This window comes from Schistocerca piceifrons, chromosome 5, assembly GCF_021461385.2.
Source record: "Schistocerca piceifrons isolate TAMUIC-IGC-003096 chromosome 5, iqSchPice1.1, whole genome shotgun sequence".
NCBI classification, from domain to species: domain Eukaryota; kingdom Metazoa; phylum Arthropoda; class Insecta; order Orthoptera; family Acrididae; genus Schistocerca; species Schistocerca piceifrons.
Window position 1 is genome coordinate 466,880,023 of NC_060142.1, and position 17,370 is coordinate 466,897,392.

The following is a 17,370-nucleotide window of genomic DNA, read 5'->3' on the forward strand; positions in this document are numbered from 1 at the left end:
AAACAGGTATGCCTCTTCGTATTTAAAGCGCACAAATGTAAATTTTGTCAGTACTAGTTTTCATTATGGTCTATCAATTGTTCTTACGCTGTAGACGGTTTGCGAGTGTTTTTCCCATTTTTGCTGCAGATCTGCTGATGGTCATTAAAGACCGAAACCGGTATCCTGTTAACAAAAGAAGTTTGTGACCATAGACGTGAATTAAAGGAAACTTATTAACAAAAAGTTAAGCTACACGTTCTTTACTAGAAGTGATGATTAAAACTTCATTACTACCCCTTCACACGATCTGATGGCTTCAGACGGCCGTTGTGACCGAGCTGTTCTAGACGCTTCAGTCCGGAACCGCGAGACTGCTACGGTCGCAGGTTCGAATACTGCCTCGGGCATGAATGTATGTGGTGTCCTTAGGTTAGTTAGGTTCAAGTAGTTCTAAGTTCTAGGGGACTGGTGACCTCAGAAGTTAAGTACCATAATGCTCAGAGCCTTTCGAACCATTTATGACTACTTTGTCGGGGCTAGTGGGCCTCCTCTATTTCGTGAGCACACAGTAGCCGCAACAGCGACACGGACGAAACGGTCGTAAAGTTGCCGGGAGCAGCGCGCCGTATTAGGCGGCGCGGTGACCTCGGGGTTGCGAAGAGCCACTCGGAGTGGTCCGCGGCGAGGGCGAAGGCAAGCCGCGCGGAGGTGTGGCTGCGCCGCGCTCGCCGTGAAAGTGTCTGGCGCAATGCACGCTGCCCATCATCGGCGCGCGTCCGTCCCTCACAACTGGTGCAACTGGAACGCGCGCAATCAACGCAAAAAGACCACCACGCCGCGAGTGGGGCCACCGGCCAGTATAAATACGCCGTCCGCAGCCGGCAGAATCATCACATCCACTTCCATCCTCTCGGCGTTTACACCTCTCTGAGCTCATCATGAAGGTAAGCATCCAGCAATCTGCTGGGGTTTGCAATGTCTGAGTGCCGGTTACCTGCCCACGGATTCCCGAGTATAGGTCTTTGTTCTTCGCTACGGGTAGTTTTTTCGCAGGAACGGGACGTTACAGGAACAGCTGGCGCTATTTGCCAAATCAAACGCGAGATGGGTTTCGCATTGGAATTATTCGTGCCAGCTATCGGGACATCCTTTATCGACATAACTGTTACTCTGTCCACAGCGGTACACCTAATTTGATACACGCTTGTGTTTTATTTGAACTGTTTATTTGTAGAGTCACGAGTCTCCTGACTGGTTTGATGCGGCCCGGAGCGGGCTCTTCTCCAGTGCCAGTTTATTCATCTAAGCTTAAATCTTACACTTAACGTCCACCGTTAAATCTTTTATTCGAATCTCCATATGCCGCTACAGTTTTTAGTCTATTACGGTTCCATCTTTACGGTTCCTTCTTTAAGGTTCCCTCTAGTTCAATCGAAGTGATGTCTCAAAACAGGCCCCATCGCCCAGCCCGTTTTACTCACCAATGTGCGGAGAATCTCCTCATTTGTTATTAGTCCGTATCATTTTCAGATTTCTTTCCTACACCAAATCTCAATACCTTTGATCCTCTTCGGGTTTTCCCATTGTCTGTGGTTCATTTACGTAAGGTGCTCTGCTCCAGATGTACATTCTCAGAAATTTCTTCTGAAGCTTAAAGCCCTTATGTGATAATAGTAGATTTGTTTCGGGCAGGAATATCCTCTTTGCCTTTGCTAGTCCGCTTCTCATGTTCTTTGGATCTCCTTGCTTCCAATGTAGCACAATTACTTCTACTACTACGTGGTCCCGGTATTTAATGTAGAGTTCCTCGCTACTCTCATTCGTGATTCTCCTCTGTCAGTGTTTACACATATATTCCATCTTTCTTTCGTCTGATCTTGGCCCACTGTATGTGCCCAGTAAACTGCACTTTTCATTCAAAATATCCTGCAATCCTTCCGCATAGCGCACATGCCTGAAAAAGAATCTGGCAGATCATGTATCGCTGCTACATATACAGCAGTGATAACACAGAAACATATTACGCATATCAAATATATGTATAAAAGAAATTCCTGATTACAAAGTCAATCGGGAAAAATGTTACGTAATGTAGAAACATAATACCACGAAAACATCTTCATCTGCCAAAAGCTTGTCAATGTACCGTTAACTGACAACACAAAAAAGTACAAGTTACATTGATCATTCAGTTTTATTAACAGGGAACGTTGCGGTTCAAAGGCTGCTGTATTACCCACGTATCCTTATACCTTTCAGTCTTTCTTCGTCCGTCGCTTAAGGTGTTCCACTGAACTATCTTTTGATGTATCCAACGTACTAGTAGCGTACCATCAAATTTTGAAATTGAAGATTTTTTGAAGATGCTCGCTAGCTTAAATCCTTCTACGCGGATGTATAGTAAAATGTAAGACAAAAAATGCAATTTTGTCATATGATGTCCGCCCAATAAATGCTTGACGGAGTTCGTGCCACGTCAGTTTATGTTTAGCCTCGAGCGTTGGACGAGTTCCTCCGTCGCTGTCTTCATGAGACTTCTGTTGGACGTTGGGAACTTCATTTAGTTGGCCGAAGTGTGTTACGGAGACGTCTCGAAGTCACAGAACTTCCATATGATACCAGATATTAAGTCGATGGCTGTGACTGGAAATCATTGGAAGCTATGGTGGTTTTGGTTGACGGCTGGCTCAGCTGATTTCCCTGTTGCCTTTTCCCTTCCCAAGCACCATTAAGGCTGTAAGCCAATGTCTCGCCGTTGTTATCATTGTGATCTCAACGGCTTCCTTGGTGACAGGATCCAAGTAGGCAGATGCATGGGATAATAGTTCCGTTTCATCAGACACAATCGTGTTGTGAGCTTGTGTTCGACAGCAACAGATTTGTCGAAATTGCGTCATGTAGTATGACGCAGGTACTCTGTGTAGCGTTCTATATTGTTCGTGTCAAGTGACCAGTATAACTGGTATCACTTCATAAGAAGCACAGACAAAAAGGCTATCTTTTACTGTGTGAAACATCTGTTTATTTCTCTTGAGTGATCGGCAAATTGTTTGAATGCCGAGTCTGCCCAGGACCGTGCTCATTTGATTTGTTGTAGAAAGGAAGACATGCTATGAACTAATCACCTTCACGTGACTGAGAATCATTGAGGTTTCGTTTGCTAGAAATGACTAACTTAACAAATTGATCGCTTTAGCTCTTCTTACGGAAAGTGTTTTTTAGATACCTGATCTCGAGTCCAGGTTCCTGTTTTTGTTTTGAACGGCCAGTGTCGGTTGGTCACAGCCAGTGTGCTCCCTGCCGCCGTTGGATAAGCAGCTGCAGCAGCAAGTCGTATACTCTTAGCTCACTTATTTGTTACATAGTTTAATTCTTAATTTCTTTGCGTGTTTTCGGTATTTGTATCGTTTAATTCATAAATCTCTGGCGTATTATAGTATTTGAGAGTTGTAGCATCGCGTTTTAGTACCTGAATAGTGTAAAATCGCGTAGTCTCCTTCCGCCGCCGAGCAGTGTGTCAGCAGTGCGCAAGTTGCAGCATTACTGCATTTACTAGGCAATCTTGCATTTTAATAACCGTTTAAATTTTGTGTCGAATTGTTTGTGCTCTCTGTAGATTAGTTCAGACGTTCTTTGCACAACAGTTTTTAGCATGGATAGGGACTGCAACTGCTGTGTTCGGATGCAGGCTGAGTTGGCATCCCTTCGCTCCCAGCTTCAGGCAGTGTTGGCTTCGGTCACACAGCTTGAGGCTGTTGCCAATGGGCATCACTGTGAGGTTCCGGATTGGGGTTTGTCGGGGACGGCCAGCTCGTCCCACGCATCCCTAGATCGGACTACGACTGTGGCTGCCCGGGATATTGCCCACACTGAGGCTGACCTCTCACCTGTGATAGAGTGGGAGGTCGTCTAGGGGCGTGGCAGGGGGCGAAAGACATTCCGGAGGGCTGAGCGGAAGGCATCTCCAGTTTTTCTGACGAACCGGTTTCAGGCTCTGTCTCAGGCTGATACTGATCTTCGGCCGGACATGGCTGCTTGTCCTGTTCCAGAGGTTGCCCCTCAGTCTGCAAGATCCAGGCGGGCGCAGAGGGTGGGTTGGGAGCTCCAACGTCAGGCGCGTAATGGGGCCCCTTAGGGATATGGAAGCAAGAGAGGGGAAGAAAACCAATTTGCACGCCGTGTGCATACCGGGGGGAGTCATTCCAGATGTGGAAAGGGTCGTTCCGGATGCCATGAAGGGTACAGGGTGCACCCATCTGCAGGTGGTCGCTCATGTCGGCACCAATGATGTGTGTCGCTATGGATCGGAGGAAATCCTCTTTGGCTTCCGGCGGCTATCTGATTTGGTGAAGACTGCCAGTCTCGATAGCGGGATGAAAGCAGAGCTCACCATCTGCAGCATCGTCGATAGGACTGACAAGGGACCTTTGGTACAGAGCCGAGTGGAGGGTCTGAATCAGAGGCTGAGACGGTTCTGCGACCGTGTGGGCTGCAGATTCCTCGACTTGCGCTATAGGGTGGTAGGGTTTCGGGATCCACTGGATAGGTCAGGAGTCCACTACACGCAGCAAGCGGCTGCACGGGTAGCAAGGGTTGTGTGGCGTGGACTGGGCGGTTTTTTAGGTTAGATGGCCTCGGGCAAGTACAGATAGGGCAGCAGCCTCAAACGGTGCAGGGCAAAGTCAGAACATGCGGGGGCCAAGCAGCAATCGGTATTGTGATTGTAAACTGTCGGAGCTGCATTGGTAAAGTACCGGAACTTCAAGCGTTGATAGAAAGCACCGAAGCTGAAATCGTTATAGGTACAGAAAGCTGGCTGAAGCCAGAGATAAATTCTGCCGAAATTTTTACAAAGGCAAAGACGGTGTTTAGAAAGGATTGATTGCATGCAACCGGTAGTGGCGTGTTTGTCGCTGTTAGTAGTAGTTTATCCTGTAGTGAAGTAGAAGTGGATAGTTCCTGTGAATTATTATGGGTGGAGGTTACGCTCAACAACCGAGCTAGGTTAATAGTTGGCTCCTTTTACCGACCTCCCGACTCAGCAGCATTAGTGGCAGAACAACTGAGAGAAAATTTGGAATACATTTCACATAAATTTTCTCAGCATGTTATAGTCTTAGGTGGAGATTTCAATTTACCAGATATAGACTGGGACACCCAGATGTTTAGGACAGGTGGTAGGGACAGAGCATCGAGTGACATTATACCGAGTGCACTATCCGAAAATTACCTGATAACAAACAGACCCGAACTTTTCGACTCTGTAAGCGCAGAACAGGGAATCAGTGATCATAAGGCCGTTGCAGCATCCCTGAATATGGAGGTTAATAGGAACATAAAAAAAGGGAGGAAGGTTTCTCTGTTTAGCAAGAGTAATAGAAGGCAGATTTCAGACTACCTAACAGATCAAAACGAAAATTTCTGTTCCGACAATGACAATGTTGAGTGTTTATGGAAAAAGTTCAAAGCAATCGTAAAATGCGTTTTAGACAGGTACGTGCCGAGTAAAACTGTGAGGGACGGGAAAAACCCACCGTGGTTCAACAACAAAATTAGGAAACTACTGCGAAAGCAAAGAGAGCTTCACTCCAAGTCTAAACGCAGCCAAAACCTCTCAGACAAACAGAAGCTAAAAGATGTCAAAATTAGCTTAAGGAGGGCTATGCGTGAAGCGTTCAGTGAATTCGAAAGTAAAATTCTATGTACCAACTTGACAGAAAATCCTAGGAAGTTCAGGTCTTACGTTAAATCAGTAAGTGGCTCGAAACAGCATATCCAGACACTCCGGAATGATGATGGTATTGAAACAGAGGATGACACGCGTAAACCTGAAATACTACACACCTTTTTCCAAAGATATTTCACAGAGGAAGACCGCACTGCAGTTCCTTCTATAAATCCTCGCACAAACGAAAAAGTGGCTGACATCTAAATAAGTTTCTAAGGAATAGAAAAGCAACTGGAATCACTCAACAGAGGAAAGTCCACTGGACCTGACGGGATACCAATTCGATTCTACACAGAGTACGCGAAAAAACTTGCCCCCCTTCTAACAGCCGTGTACCGCAAGTCTCTAGAGGAACGGAAGGTTCCAAATGATTGGAAAAGAGCACAGGTAGTCCCAGTCTTCAAGAAGGGTCGTCGAGCAGATGCGCAAAACTATAGACCTATATCTCTGACGTCGGTCTGTTGCAGAATTTTAGAACATTTTTTTTGCTCGCGCATCATGTCGCTTTTGGAAACCCAGAATCTACTTTGTAGGAATCAACATGGATTCCGGAAACAGCGATCGTGTGAGACTCAACTCGCTTTATTTGATCATGAGACCCAGAAAATATTAGCTACAGGCTCCCAGGTAGATGCTGTTTTCCTTGACTTCCGGAAGGCGTTCGACACAGTTCCGCACTGTCGCCTGATAAACAAAGTAAGAGCCTACGGAATATCAGACCAGCTGTGTGGCTGGATTGAAGAGTTTTTAGAAAATAGAACACAGCATGTTGTTATCAATGGAGAGACGTCTACAGACGTTAAAGCAACCTCTGGCGTGCCACAGGGGAGTGTTATGGGACCATTGCTTTTCACAGTATATATAAATGACCTAGTAGATAGTGTCGGAAGTTCCATGCGGCTTTTCGCGGATGATGCTGTAGTATACAGAGAAGTTGCAGCATTAGAATATTGTAGCGAAATGCAGGAAGATCTGCAGCGGATAGGCACTTGGTGCAGGGAGTGTGAACTGACCCATAACATAGATAAATGTAATGTATTGCGAATACATAGAAAGAAGGATCCTTTATTGTATGATTATATGATAGTGGAACAAACACTGGTAGCAGTTACTTGTGTAAAATATCTGGGAGTGTACGTGCGGATCGATTTGAAGTGGAATGATCATATAAAATTATTTGTTGGTAAGGCGGGTACCAGGTTGAGATTCATTGGGAGAGTTCTTAGAAAATGTAGTCCATCAACAAAGGAGGTGGCTTACAAAACACTCGTTCAACCTATACTTGAGTATTGCTCATCAGTGTGGAATACGTACAGATCGGGTTGATGGAGGAGATAGAGAAGATCCAAAGAAGAGCGGCGCGTTTCGTCACAGGGTTATTTGGTAGCCGCGATAGCGTTACGGAGATGTTTAGCAAACCCAAGTGGCAGACTCTGCAAGAGAGGCGCTCTGCATCGCGGTGTAGCTTGTTCGCCAAGTTTCGAGAGGGTGCGTTTTTGGATGAGGTATCGAATATATTGCTTCCCCCTACTTATACCTCCCGAGGAGATCACGAATGTAAAATTAGAGAGATTCGAGCACGCAGGGAGTCTTTCAGACAGTCGTTCTTCCCGCGAACCATACGCGACTGGAACAGAAAAGGGAGGTAATGACAGTGGCACGTAAAGTGCCCTCCGCCACACACCGTTGGGTGGCTTGCGAAGTATAAATGTAGATGTAGATGTAGAAAGTTTTAACATCGTCTATCAGCGTTTTTAAAACTAGTTTCTTACGGGACGTATGATGACAGCTTTGTGCATCGGAAGGCAGTGCATCTCTTGATGATGACTGAATACAAATCTGACTTGCAGGACCTTCCTGAAGCAATTATTCAAGAAAGCTGATAACCCAAAAAACAAATATACCGTGTTTCACCAGCGAATTTTCCCCGTAGCGACGAGTAGTTTCATCTTCAGAGAGGGCCTGTATACGTCCAATGAAGTGAACCCTTTCTTCAGCGTATTGCGACAATGGAAGTATCACAGCTTTTCTTTATTGAAACTTCTTTCACAGTTGCGTATAATTTATATTGGTGAGTAGTTTCGAACATAGCTGTTCGTTTTTGAAAACCTGATATGTACTAAAAATGCTTATCAGAGCAAAATGTAATGTTCACACAAGAAAGCACAGCCATGCAAGGGATACAGAATGTTCGTATTACATGAGCTATACACTCAACATACGAAACTGCACTGAACCACAAACAAGATTACAGAAAGACAATAGGTGTCGCTGTATTCCTTCCATGTGTTGGAGAGGCAGAAAATCAGCAACACATGTTGATTTCCTGTATATTTGTTTGTCGTACAAGCATTCAGCGCAATTTCACTTGTTGAAGACGTCACACATGTAATAAGGTCACCTATATGACTGTGTATCGGTGGAATTTTCCTTTCATAAGAACTTTTAGTGCAGGTCTGGCTTGAAAACGAATGGCTACGATCAACACTGTCTACCAGTATAAAATACACGCAACTGTGACAGAAATTTAAATAAAGAATTATGAAATCAAAGTTGTTGGTCCTTCATTTCCAAAATGATGGAACTACATGTTTCACCATACGCCATTTACTCCACCACGCTTTCCACATCCGTTTATTTTTTACCATATGGATCCTCTAACATCTTAGAAAATTTCCATCCCTCTTCAACAACACTGCGTAACTCCTCATCTCCTATACTATCCATAAACGAGATTCTGATAACCCCATTGTCTCGCCTTTGATCACCAACCTTGGTATGCTGCCGCGCCTTCACAAACACAACCCTCCAGGCCTACACCTACACATTCCATATCCTGTCTCAACAGCAACTTCAACCAACTCACTCTCCCAGACAATGAGATCAGCCCCAATATTTATCCCATCTATCTGCCTTAAACCTTCTCCACCTATCCCAATCCACATCAGGGCTCCTCTCTACTTCCCTCTACTCCCACTCTATCTCTTTCTTCTTGTACCACCACTCTCCCCACAGCGCATTACTCCTCCTGACCCTCTGTCCATTCCACTCTGTATCCCCACTACCTGCTTCACCGACTACTTGTCATCTCCATAGTTTCCCCATCTAACAAACCCCTATCTCCTTACTCGCTGCTCCCAACCTCTGTAGAACACATTCTCTCCTCCAAGAATATTTTTTCACCCAGTGCAGGTCCTTCAGATGTTGAGTGAAAGTGCAGTGCTCCAGCGTTTTTTCATATCACCTCATCACAACTCCGTTTTTAAATTGTATATATTTTTCATCCTTTTAGCTGATTGTCATTAATCTTTTTACCTTACAAGGTAAACGGGCCTCGTATTTTAATTTTTCTGTCATCCTTGTCATCTCTTTATAAATACTCCTAGCTGAAGAGCGGAGTATTATATCTGTGACAGCCCAACCCTCATCCATACGGGAAGGAAGGGATGAAACACCAGTAAAAATTGTTCACCGTTGTCTGGTCTGTTGTGAGCAGGGGGAGCCTGGTAAGCAGCTGTTGCTAAGAAGTGCTCACTTTTCGGTTGCAGACCGTGTTCATGGTGCTGGCCGCCATCGTGTCGGCTGCGGTGGCTGAGGCCCCCGTGGACCGGCAGTACCTGCCACCGTCGCCCTCCGCACGCTACGGAGCCCCGGCCATGGGAGGAGCCTTCGGTAAGTTGCTCCACGGACACTGCGACCAGCGGGTGCGGTCTAACGCGACCTTCTTCACAGCTCTGATTTTCATCGTTTGTCACTGCACTCATCCAGAACCTTTCGGACGATTCCTCTTTATCATCAGTCCCTGAATTTTACTTCCTTCTGGATCAGTTAATAGCGCACCATGACAGGCCTTTTTTATTCAGAAACGTTTCCACAATTTTATCCGTGTTATGTTCTGTGCAAGAGATACGGCCGAAAGATTCAGACTCTCCGCTGATCTTATTAAGGGGAGGGTTTCGAATTCTGACGCTGTTGACGTTTCCCACAGTATCTGTCAATGACTGAATAGATCACAACTGACATTCTTATGAATCCTTGGCCAACTTTTCCTCGCTGTCAACAAAACGTCAGATTCTAATCTCGCTTCAGACATCCCGCCCAGAAGATGCTCAATTCGTAGAAAGGAATTGCAATACGTTAACGAAGAGTGGTGCTGAGATTAACGGGCGCCTACTGCATTAACCCGTTTGATGCCCTTTAGAAAATCTAGCAATATGTCCATTGGACTTGGAAATCAGAAAAAGGGAAGAACTTAATTGGTTAAAGAAAGGCAATGAAATGGAAGTTCGAAGTGTACTTGGAACTGAGGCAAATACGAAAAAATAAATAAAAAATAGCATATTGCAGCTGTGGTAAAATGAGTGGGACACTTCACGCACAGGCAGTAGAACATATGAATTTCTTCGAAATGACAGGGATACACAAAAATGTGATACCTTAACCTGACCGGTCATGTTTCGTATGCTTTGTATAGTATCTACACAAACTCAAAAGACAGATGAACGAATGATACATCCGCCGTATCATGATTTAGTCTTAAGCCACTATCAGGCGCTACAATGTTGGCTACACTTAGACTCTTGTTAAGTGAAGTCATCGTCAAGATCTATTCTCGTCCGATGATGACAGCGTAGATCTTTCGTAACCGGTAATAGCGATAAAAATAAATACGAGCCATCTTGACAAACTTATTTTTTCAAGAATAACGTAACCTTCAGATGGCCCCCAAGGTGAAACATATATAAAATAAGTGAAGAATCACCGAAATGTGTGCCAGACAGGTAGTGGAAATGTTTTCCAGCCATAGAAAATGACTACGGTAGTTACATGTGCAGTAAACGTGGTCTGCAAATATACTGTGGAAATTACTTCCTGACTCGTGGTCAAAGACGAACAGCACTTTAAATAAACCAAAGTAAGCGAACAAAAGGAGAACAGATTGTTTAGTTCTAATAGTAGTATTAGTAGTTGCGTAACTGGTTGAAGCCTTTATTGTGGTATCGTTTTATTGTGGTCTAATTTGGCTTCTCGGATAACAGGCTGTAATTGTTAAGAATATACAAATAAATAGAAATAAACAATAATGTGCCAACGGAATTTCCACAGTGGTAACACCGGTTCCCATCAAATCACTGAAGTTAAGCGCTGCCTGGCTTGGCCAGCCCTCGGATGGGTGACTGGTCGGGTCTGTCCACCGCTGTTGGCAAGCGGGGTGCATTCACCCCTTGTGAGGGCTGTTGAGGAGCTACTTGACTGAGAAGTAGTGGGTCCAGTCATGAATCTCACAACGACCGGGAGAGTAGTGTGAAGACTAAATGCCTCTGCTTATCTACGCAGCGGTCGTTCAGTACCGTTGGGCCTTTCGTGGTCTGTTCCGACGGAGTTTAGATTAATAAATAACAATAACATCATTGCTTTGTGCGCTGACTTGTCATGCCGGGGGGGCCGGGTTCGATTCCCGGCTGGGTTGGAGACTTTCTCCGCTCAGGGACTGGGTGTTTGTGTTGTCCATTTCATCCTCACCGGCGCGCAAGTCGCCGAAGTGGCGTCCCCTCAAAAGACTTGCACTAGGCGATCAGATCTACCTGCCGGGCGGCCCTCAACACGCGACATTTCATTTCAGCTGGTGTAGAAGATGGATTCAGGAAGTGACTGACGTGATCCGTTTTGCAGGCGCTGGTGGGGCCGGGGGACGTTTCGGAGGAGTCGGTGGACTGTCCACGCAGTACGGAGCACCGGCGGCTTCTGCCGGCTTCGGGAGGGTAGGCGGTGTCTCCACGCAGTACGGCGTCCCGTCGGCCGCAGGAGGCTTCGGTGGACTCGGAGGCATCTCTAGAGCTGGTGGCCTCGGAGGCATCTCCAGAGCTGGTGGTCTCGGTGGACTCGGAGGCATCTCCAGAGCTGGCGGCGTCTTCGGGCGCACCGGCGGCATCTCCAGCCAGTACGGAGCTCCGTCAGCTTTCGGTGGGCTGGCCAGCGGCAGGGGCCTCGGGGTGGGTGCTCTCTCTGGAGCACGCGGCATCTCCACGCAGTACGGCGCGCCCTCAGCTCTGGGCGGTGCCTCTGGGTTCGGCGGCGGCCTGGCTGGAGCTGGAGCTAGGGGAATCTCCACGCAGTACGGCGCTCCGTCCGCAGCAGGTGGCCTGCTGGCTGGAGGCGCTGGCGCGCTGTCCACCCAGTACGGCGCCCCTGGCGCTGCCGGCGGCTTCGGTGGCCTGGGAGCTGCCGGCCGCGGGATCTCCACGCAGTACGGTGTCCCGGGGGCTGCGGGCTACGGCCGCGGCGGAGCCCAGGAAGACGCACTCGCTGTAAGTGACTCGTAGCAAGTGCAGCTTCTGCCCTATCGCATGTCAGTTGAATGTAGAGTTTTGTTGCGCGGTAAACACTTTGCTGTTGTATCTACAGGTTAGAGCTCTGTCAGAATTTTGAACAGTTGCTGCAGAAGTTAACTGTCCTTCCTAATGCCACGTTAATCTAGACCAGTTCCACAGTGGGACTATGTTAGAGTGTTAACCATCGTTTTGCCGCGTATTCTGCCAACGACTATGTCTAGTGGTGATACAGTGTCACGGAGTTTGCTCATATCTCACTGTCTGAAAATACTAAATTAAACGATATACTAGCGCAAAAGAAGAACGTAAAATTGCTTATATCTTCACTACTGTCCGGATTTATCGAGTTAGTACAGGTATGGATAAAGAAACTAAATAACGTTTACACGTGATTACGTGGCCTGTCTAGGTAGCTGCGTGGTCAGCTCGCAAATTCCAAACTGAAGGGGTCCGATTTCGATTCCCGGCCACACTGGAAATTTTCTCTGTTTAGGGGCTGGATATCTGAGGCAATTATTTTCGTACCATCATAACTGAAAAGAAAATCGCCTGCATGGCTTCATATGACAAGTGTAAGGCTGTTTCTTAAGTTCGCAGAAGGACATTGATTGACGGCAACGGCCCTGCAGCAGTGGAATCACCGCTTCCCGTGAGATCACCGAAGTTAAGCCCTGTCGGGCGTGGTCGGCTCTTGGATGGGTGACCATCCAGGCCGCCATGCGCTGTTGCCATTTTTAGGGGTTCACTCAGCCTCGTTATGCCAATTGAGGAGCTACTCGACGAACAGTAGCAGCTTCGGTCAAGAATACCATCATAACGATCGGGAGAGCGGTGTGCTGACCCTGCGCTCTTCCTATCCGCATCCTCCACTGAGGATGACATGGCGGTCGGATGGTCCCGGTAGGCCACTCGTGGCCTTACGACGGAGTGCTATTGCTTGGCCCTAATGGATGTTCTGATTTTTCGAAACACACTTTCGTATCTACCACTGTTGAGACGGCTAGATGCGCACGTCCAGAAAGTCAATTTAAAAAGTACAAACAGACTGATTGCACGAGACAAGTTAGAAATGTATGCCAGACTTTGATTCGAAAGGCAGGGATATGTGTTATAATCCTGTTTCGGCATGTGGTCTTCAACTGCCATGTTCAATCATCCTACCAAATACTTTGCTTAGAGAAAATGAATTACTTTAGTATCTATCACAAGGAAGTTCCATGGTACGATTACGATTCACTGTGTATTTAAACGGCCTGTGCGGATATAGTGCATTCAATGGAACAACTATAACATGATCTATTCGAGGAAAATAGAAGGCAAACATTCATTTGTTTCATTACACCATTAGCGATTAACCATAGGAAACAAAAAATTCTTTAAAACTGGAGTGTATGCGGACGGAGAGAGCAAGGATGACATGAACATATAAAATTAGTCATTGGGGATAACTTATACCAGACTGAAATTTACTAGAAGAATTATAAAATTCAGTGACTCATTTCCGGAGCTACCTTAATTATCGCTCGAAAACATGAGATTTTACGACGATTGATAGAGAAAATACCGGAAGTAGTTGCGCGTTTCGTCATGGGTTCGCTTTGTCAACGTGAGAGCGATGGAGAGGCATGCAGTCAACTGCAGTAGACTACGCTAAAAAAACAGGTGCTGTGCTTACCGTTAAAATGCAAAGAGAAGAAATTACAAGGATAGTTAAAATACTATGTCGTCCTACATTTATCTCATGTGATTATGAAATAACGAACTATAAATAGACGTTCATTCCTCCCACGCATTAATCTGCAGGACTATCACAGGAGATGGAAAATGACAGTGGTTTCTTAATTACACTGTAACACATATAATAAGTTATACATCTCAACTGTAAGAATGTTTTTACTCCTTTCCTTTTTCATGGCGTCCCGCTTTGCAAAGTAGTCGCTCATTAGCTGCATTCTCACTTAATGTCTTTGTCGGAGTGTCTTCAGCCTGAAGTGTTAAATTTTGAGTGTTCTTTTTATGTTCCCAAGTAAATAAGCATGTCTCACAGAGCCAGAGAAATGTAAGGAGATTCAGAAGCAGCGTATATTTCTCTGGAGCCTCACGTCTCCAGCAACCGTTCTCTTTGTCTGTGAGGCTTGCAGTTCGGTCCACGATAAGTACAGTGCGGTTAGTTCATCAATATTGTGGCTGAGCCCTTTGCTCGACGTCCAGAAATGGCTCACCGACATTCTTTCTATCAAGAGATTCTACGCGTGCGTCTTCAGACAGTTTCTAAGAAAAGCTGTTGTAGCCCGTACTGGTTTATCTGGAGGCACGTAAGTAAGATAAAAGTAAAGGGGAAGTCAACATGTATTTCAGATCATTTTGAAAATACCGCAGACCTCTTTTCACGAGTATAGCTGAATTACCAATATCTATAAGATTATGTTGTCTGTTTAAAGTACTTCATTAATATAAATTATGTAGTCCAGTAACAACCATATTACAAGGTAATAGCTTTAAATATGATAATACAAAAGCAAAACCTTCACTTGTTAGAATGATAAGCCTTCACTGGGCGAGGATGGGAACGCAAATTCTAGTCTAAGACTTAACCACTGAGCCCTCTAATTTGGTCCCATAAGTAACTTAAGTCCCCTTATCGATATTCTCTGTACGTTTGGGCTAATCTCAGGTAATAAAGTAGGAATTCTGATATATTTTTGCTAATATGTAGACTGATTTACGAGGCAAGTTTCTGTATATAATTCACAAATATTTCGTGCTACCTGACTGAACTGTGGTAAATTAAAATCAGTTGCTACCGTGGAGACGATGCCATTGCCATCTACAGGTGAACATCAGAACTCGTAGCCCTGGCTGTTGTTGTACGAACGAGAGAAACCGTTTCATCTTCACCGCTCCACTTCCTTCAGAAGAAGTACATACAGTAAATTCATATGGATTTAAATCTGTGTTTAGCAGCACTAAATTCCAGCGTGAACGAAAAAGCATCTACAAGATTCCTTTAAGATTCATCAGTAATCACAAATTTTGGAGACAGTCACAAATGTGTTGCACAAAACGTTCTATGGGGTACCGCAGTCACGCCTGCTGTCTTTTCAGGAGCCGGCCGATTACCAGTTCAGCTACTCAGTGCAGGACGCCGCCACGCTGACCGACTTCGGCCACGAGGAGGCCCGCCAGTATGAGAGCGCTCAGGGCCAGTACCGCGTGCTGCTGCCCGATGGCCGCAAGCAGATCGTCTCCTACGAGGCCGACGAGGGTGGATACAGGCCTACTATTGAGTACCAGGAAACCGGGCTCACCGCCTACTCGGCTGGCGGAGCCGGCGGCTACGGATACGGCAGAGGCGGCGCTGGTGGCGCCAGAAGCGGCAGCGGCAGTGACGGGTACCACTACTGAGGGGGCCCCACCACAGCACAGTACAAAGCGGAACAGCCCGGCCACTGACCACACGTCCTAGAGGAGTTTCAGAGGACACATTCCACAAGATACGTTTACAGTAGCCACTCCTACATGCTTTCTATGTCTAGTACTCGCTGCAACAAGCCATTTAGCAACTCTGCTCTTCTACATCACTAGTATTTTGTAGTGAACTCTATTCTTCATGAAAAAGTGCTTTCAGTTTTCTCCTCTCCTGTAGTGAAAAACTACTACCACTACTCAGTAGTACAGCGCATCTCGTGGAATATGTACTCAGAAAGTAAAACGAGCTTATTTACTTTTTATACAAAATAAGTTATATTGTTTATACTGAAAAACTGTAATTTAACTCGAAATAAATCGATAAAAAGAATGTCTCTTTTGTCTCATTTCATTTCTATGTTGATTGTTTGACAGTAGTCGGACAATTTTTAGTGCCCAAGTTAATAGCGACTATATTAGAATCTGACATCTAGAAACTATATACAGGAGGATTTTTCCCAACATGTATAAACTCAAAGGGTTGTTCGATGAGAGGGTACGGAACAAAAAAGGTCTAATGAACTTATGTCTGGAAATGCATGGTTTCCATGCTAGAAGAAGAAGAAGAATCATGCTATCTTACCGAGACTGCAGTGTAATATGCGCTGTACCATGCAGCCACATTTACAGTATGCGTGGTTTCCTCCTTGACTATAGTACCGCTCCTCATACGTCATGCCCTAGCGCCCACTCCTGTCGTATTCATTGGTAATGTTGTGTCGGATTCACTTCTCTTGCTGATTCGCCTTGTAGTGAATGTGATACAGCGTTGTACACAATGCTTCCGTATTCGAATCAAGAGCTTGCCGACATGCTGTTTAGTTATAGAAAGGCAACGGGCAACGGACACCAAGGTTGTGTCAGCACACCTATATCCGCCGACAACAACGACAGCATTCAATGTTTGCAACAGTATTTCACCGTTCGTCTGAGACAGATTCGTTTCAGTAAGCAGAAATCATGAAGGACGTATCAGAAGAGTTCAGAAACCAGACTTGGAGCAAAATGTGATTAACACTGTGGAAGGCGACCGCCGTTTCAGTACCAGGCAGTTGGCCCTCCGGTACAGGCTAATCGAGACGATCGTGTGCAAAAATTTTCCATGTCAATTGTTACTACTCTTATCACTTACTGCGTGTACAGGGCTTACTAGCAACAGACTTTCTACGTCGGGAGCAGTTTTGTCACCGGGTAATCACGATTCCAGAATTTGTGTCATCCATCCTGCTTATAGATTTGCTCGGAGTTATATCTTCAACTTTCATAACAGTCGTCTGTGGGATAGTATGCTACAGTATGCAACACCCCCCCTCCCTCCCCCCGTGGTATGTCGACAGCGGATCATCGCCGTCGTTGCAGCCTGAATGTGTGGGCCGGGATAATTGGCGACTGCATTTTGGGACCAGTCTTCCTTCCTCGTCACCTAACAGGCCGGAACTATCGGCATTTCTTGCAGGTGACTTTGCCTCCCCCGTGGGAAGAAGTGCCATTCATGATTCCAAGGGTTATGTGGATGCTACATGATGGTGGTCCAGCCCACTTCGCCGTTGACGTGCGGACGCATCTCAATCGTGTCTTCCCTGGTCCATGGATCGGACGAGGGGCTCAAGCTGCATGCCCTCCTCTTCCCCCGGATCTCAACCCATAACTGTGGCTGCATGGTACAGCGCGTATCAGACAGCAGTGTCTGTAACAATGTATAATTTTATAAATGGTCTCTATGGATGGAAACCATGCATTTTCGGAGATAAGTTCATCAGGCCTTTTTCATTCCGTATCCTCCCACCGATCAATCCTTAAAGTTTGTACACGGTGGAAAAATCACTCTGTAGAGCGTTAGTTAACGTTCAGCATACTATC

General features: G+C 45.8%; 1 protein-coding gene across 1 annotated transcript; it reads left to right on the forward strand.

Moving 5' to 3' along the window:
* Nucleotides 1-832: 832 nt before the first annotated feature.
* Nucleotides 833-15,841, forward strand: LOC124798310 (pro-resilin-like). The gene is made up of 4 exons (XM_047261647.1): nt 833-926; nt 9,259-9,382; nt 11,384-12,018; nt 15,148-15,841. The coding sequence occupies exons 1-4, from the start codon at nt 921-923 to the stop codon at nt 15,445-15,447; spliced, it is 1,065 nt and encodes a 354-aa protein (XP_047117603.1). The 5' UTR covers nt 833-920; the 3' UTR covers nt 15,448-15,841.
* Nucleotides 15,842-17,370: the final 1,529 nt, after the last annotated feature.

Excerpts from the sequence above, each read along its gene's own strand:
- LOC124798310 (XM_047261647.1), top strand. Across the intron at positions 9,383-11,383 it reads GGCCATGGGAGGAGCCTTCG|GCGCTGGTGGGGCCGGGGGA; the intron begins GTAAGTTGCTCC and ends TCCGTTTTGCAG. Across the intron at positions 12,019-15,147 it reads CCCAGGAAGACGCACTCGCT|GAGCCGGCCGATTACCAGTT; the intron begins GTAAGTGACTCG and ends CTGTCTTTTCAG.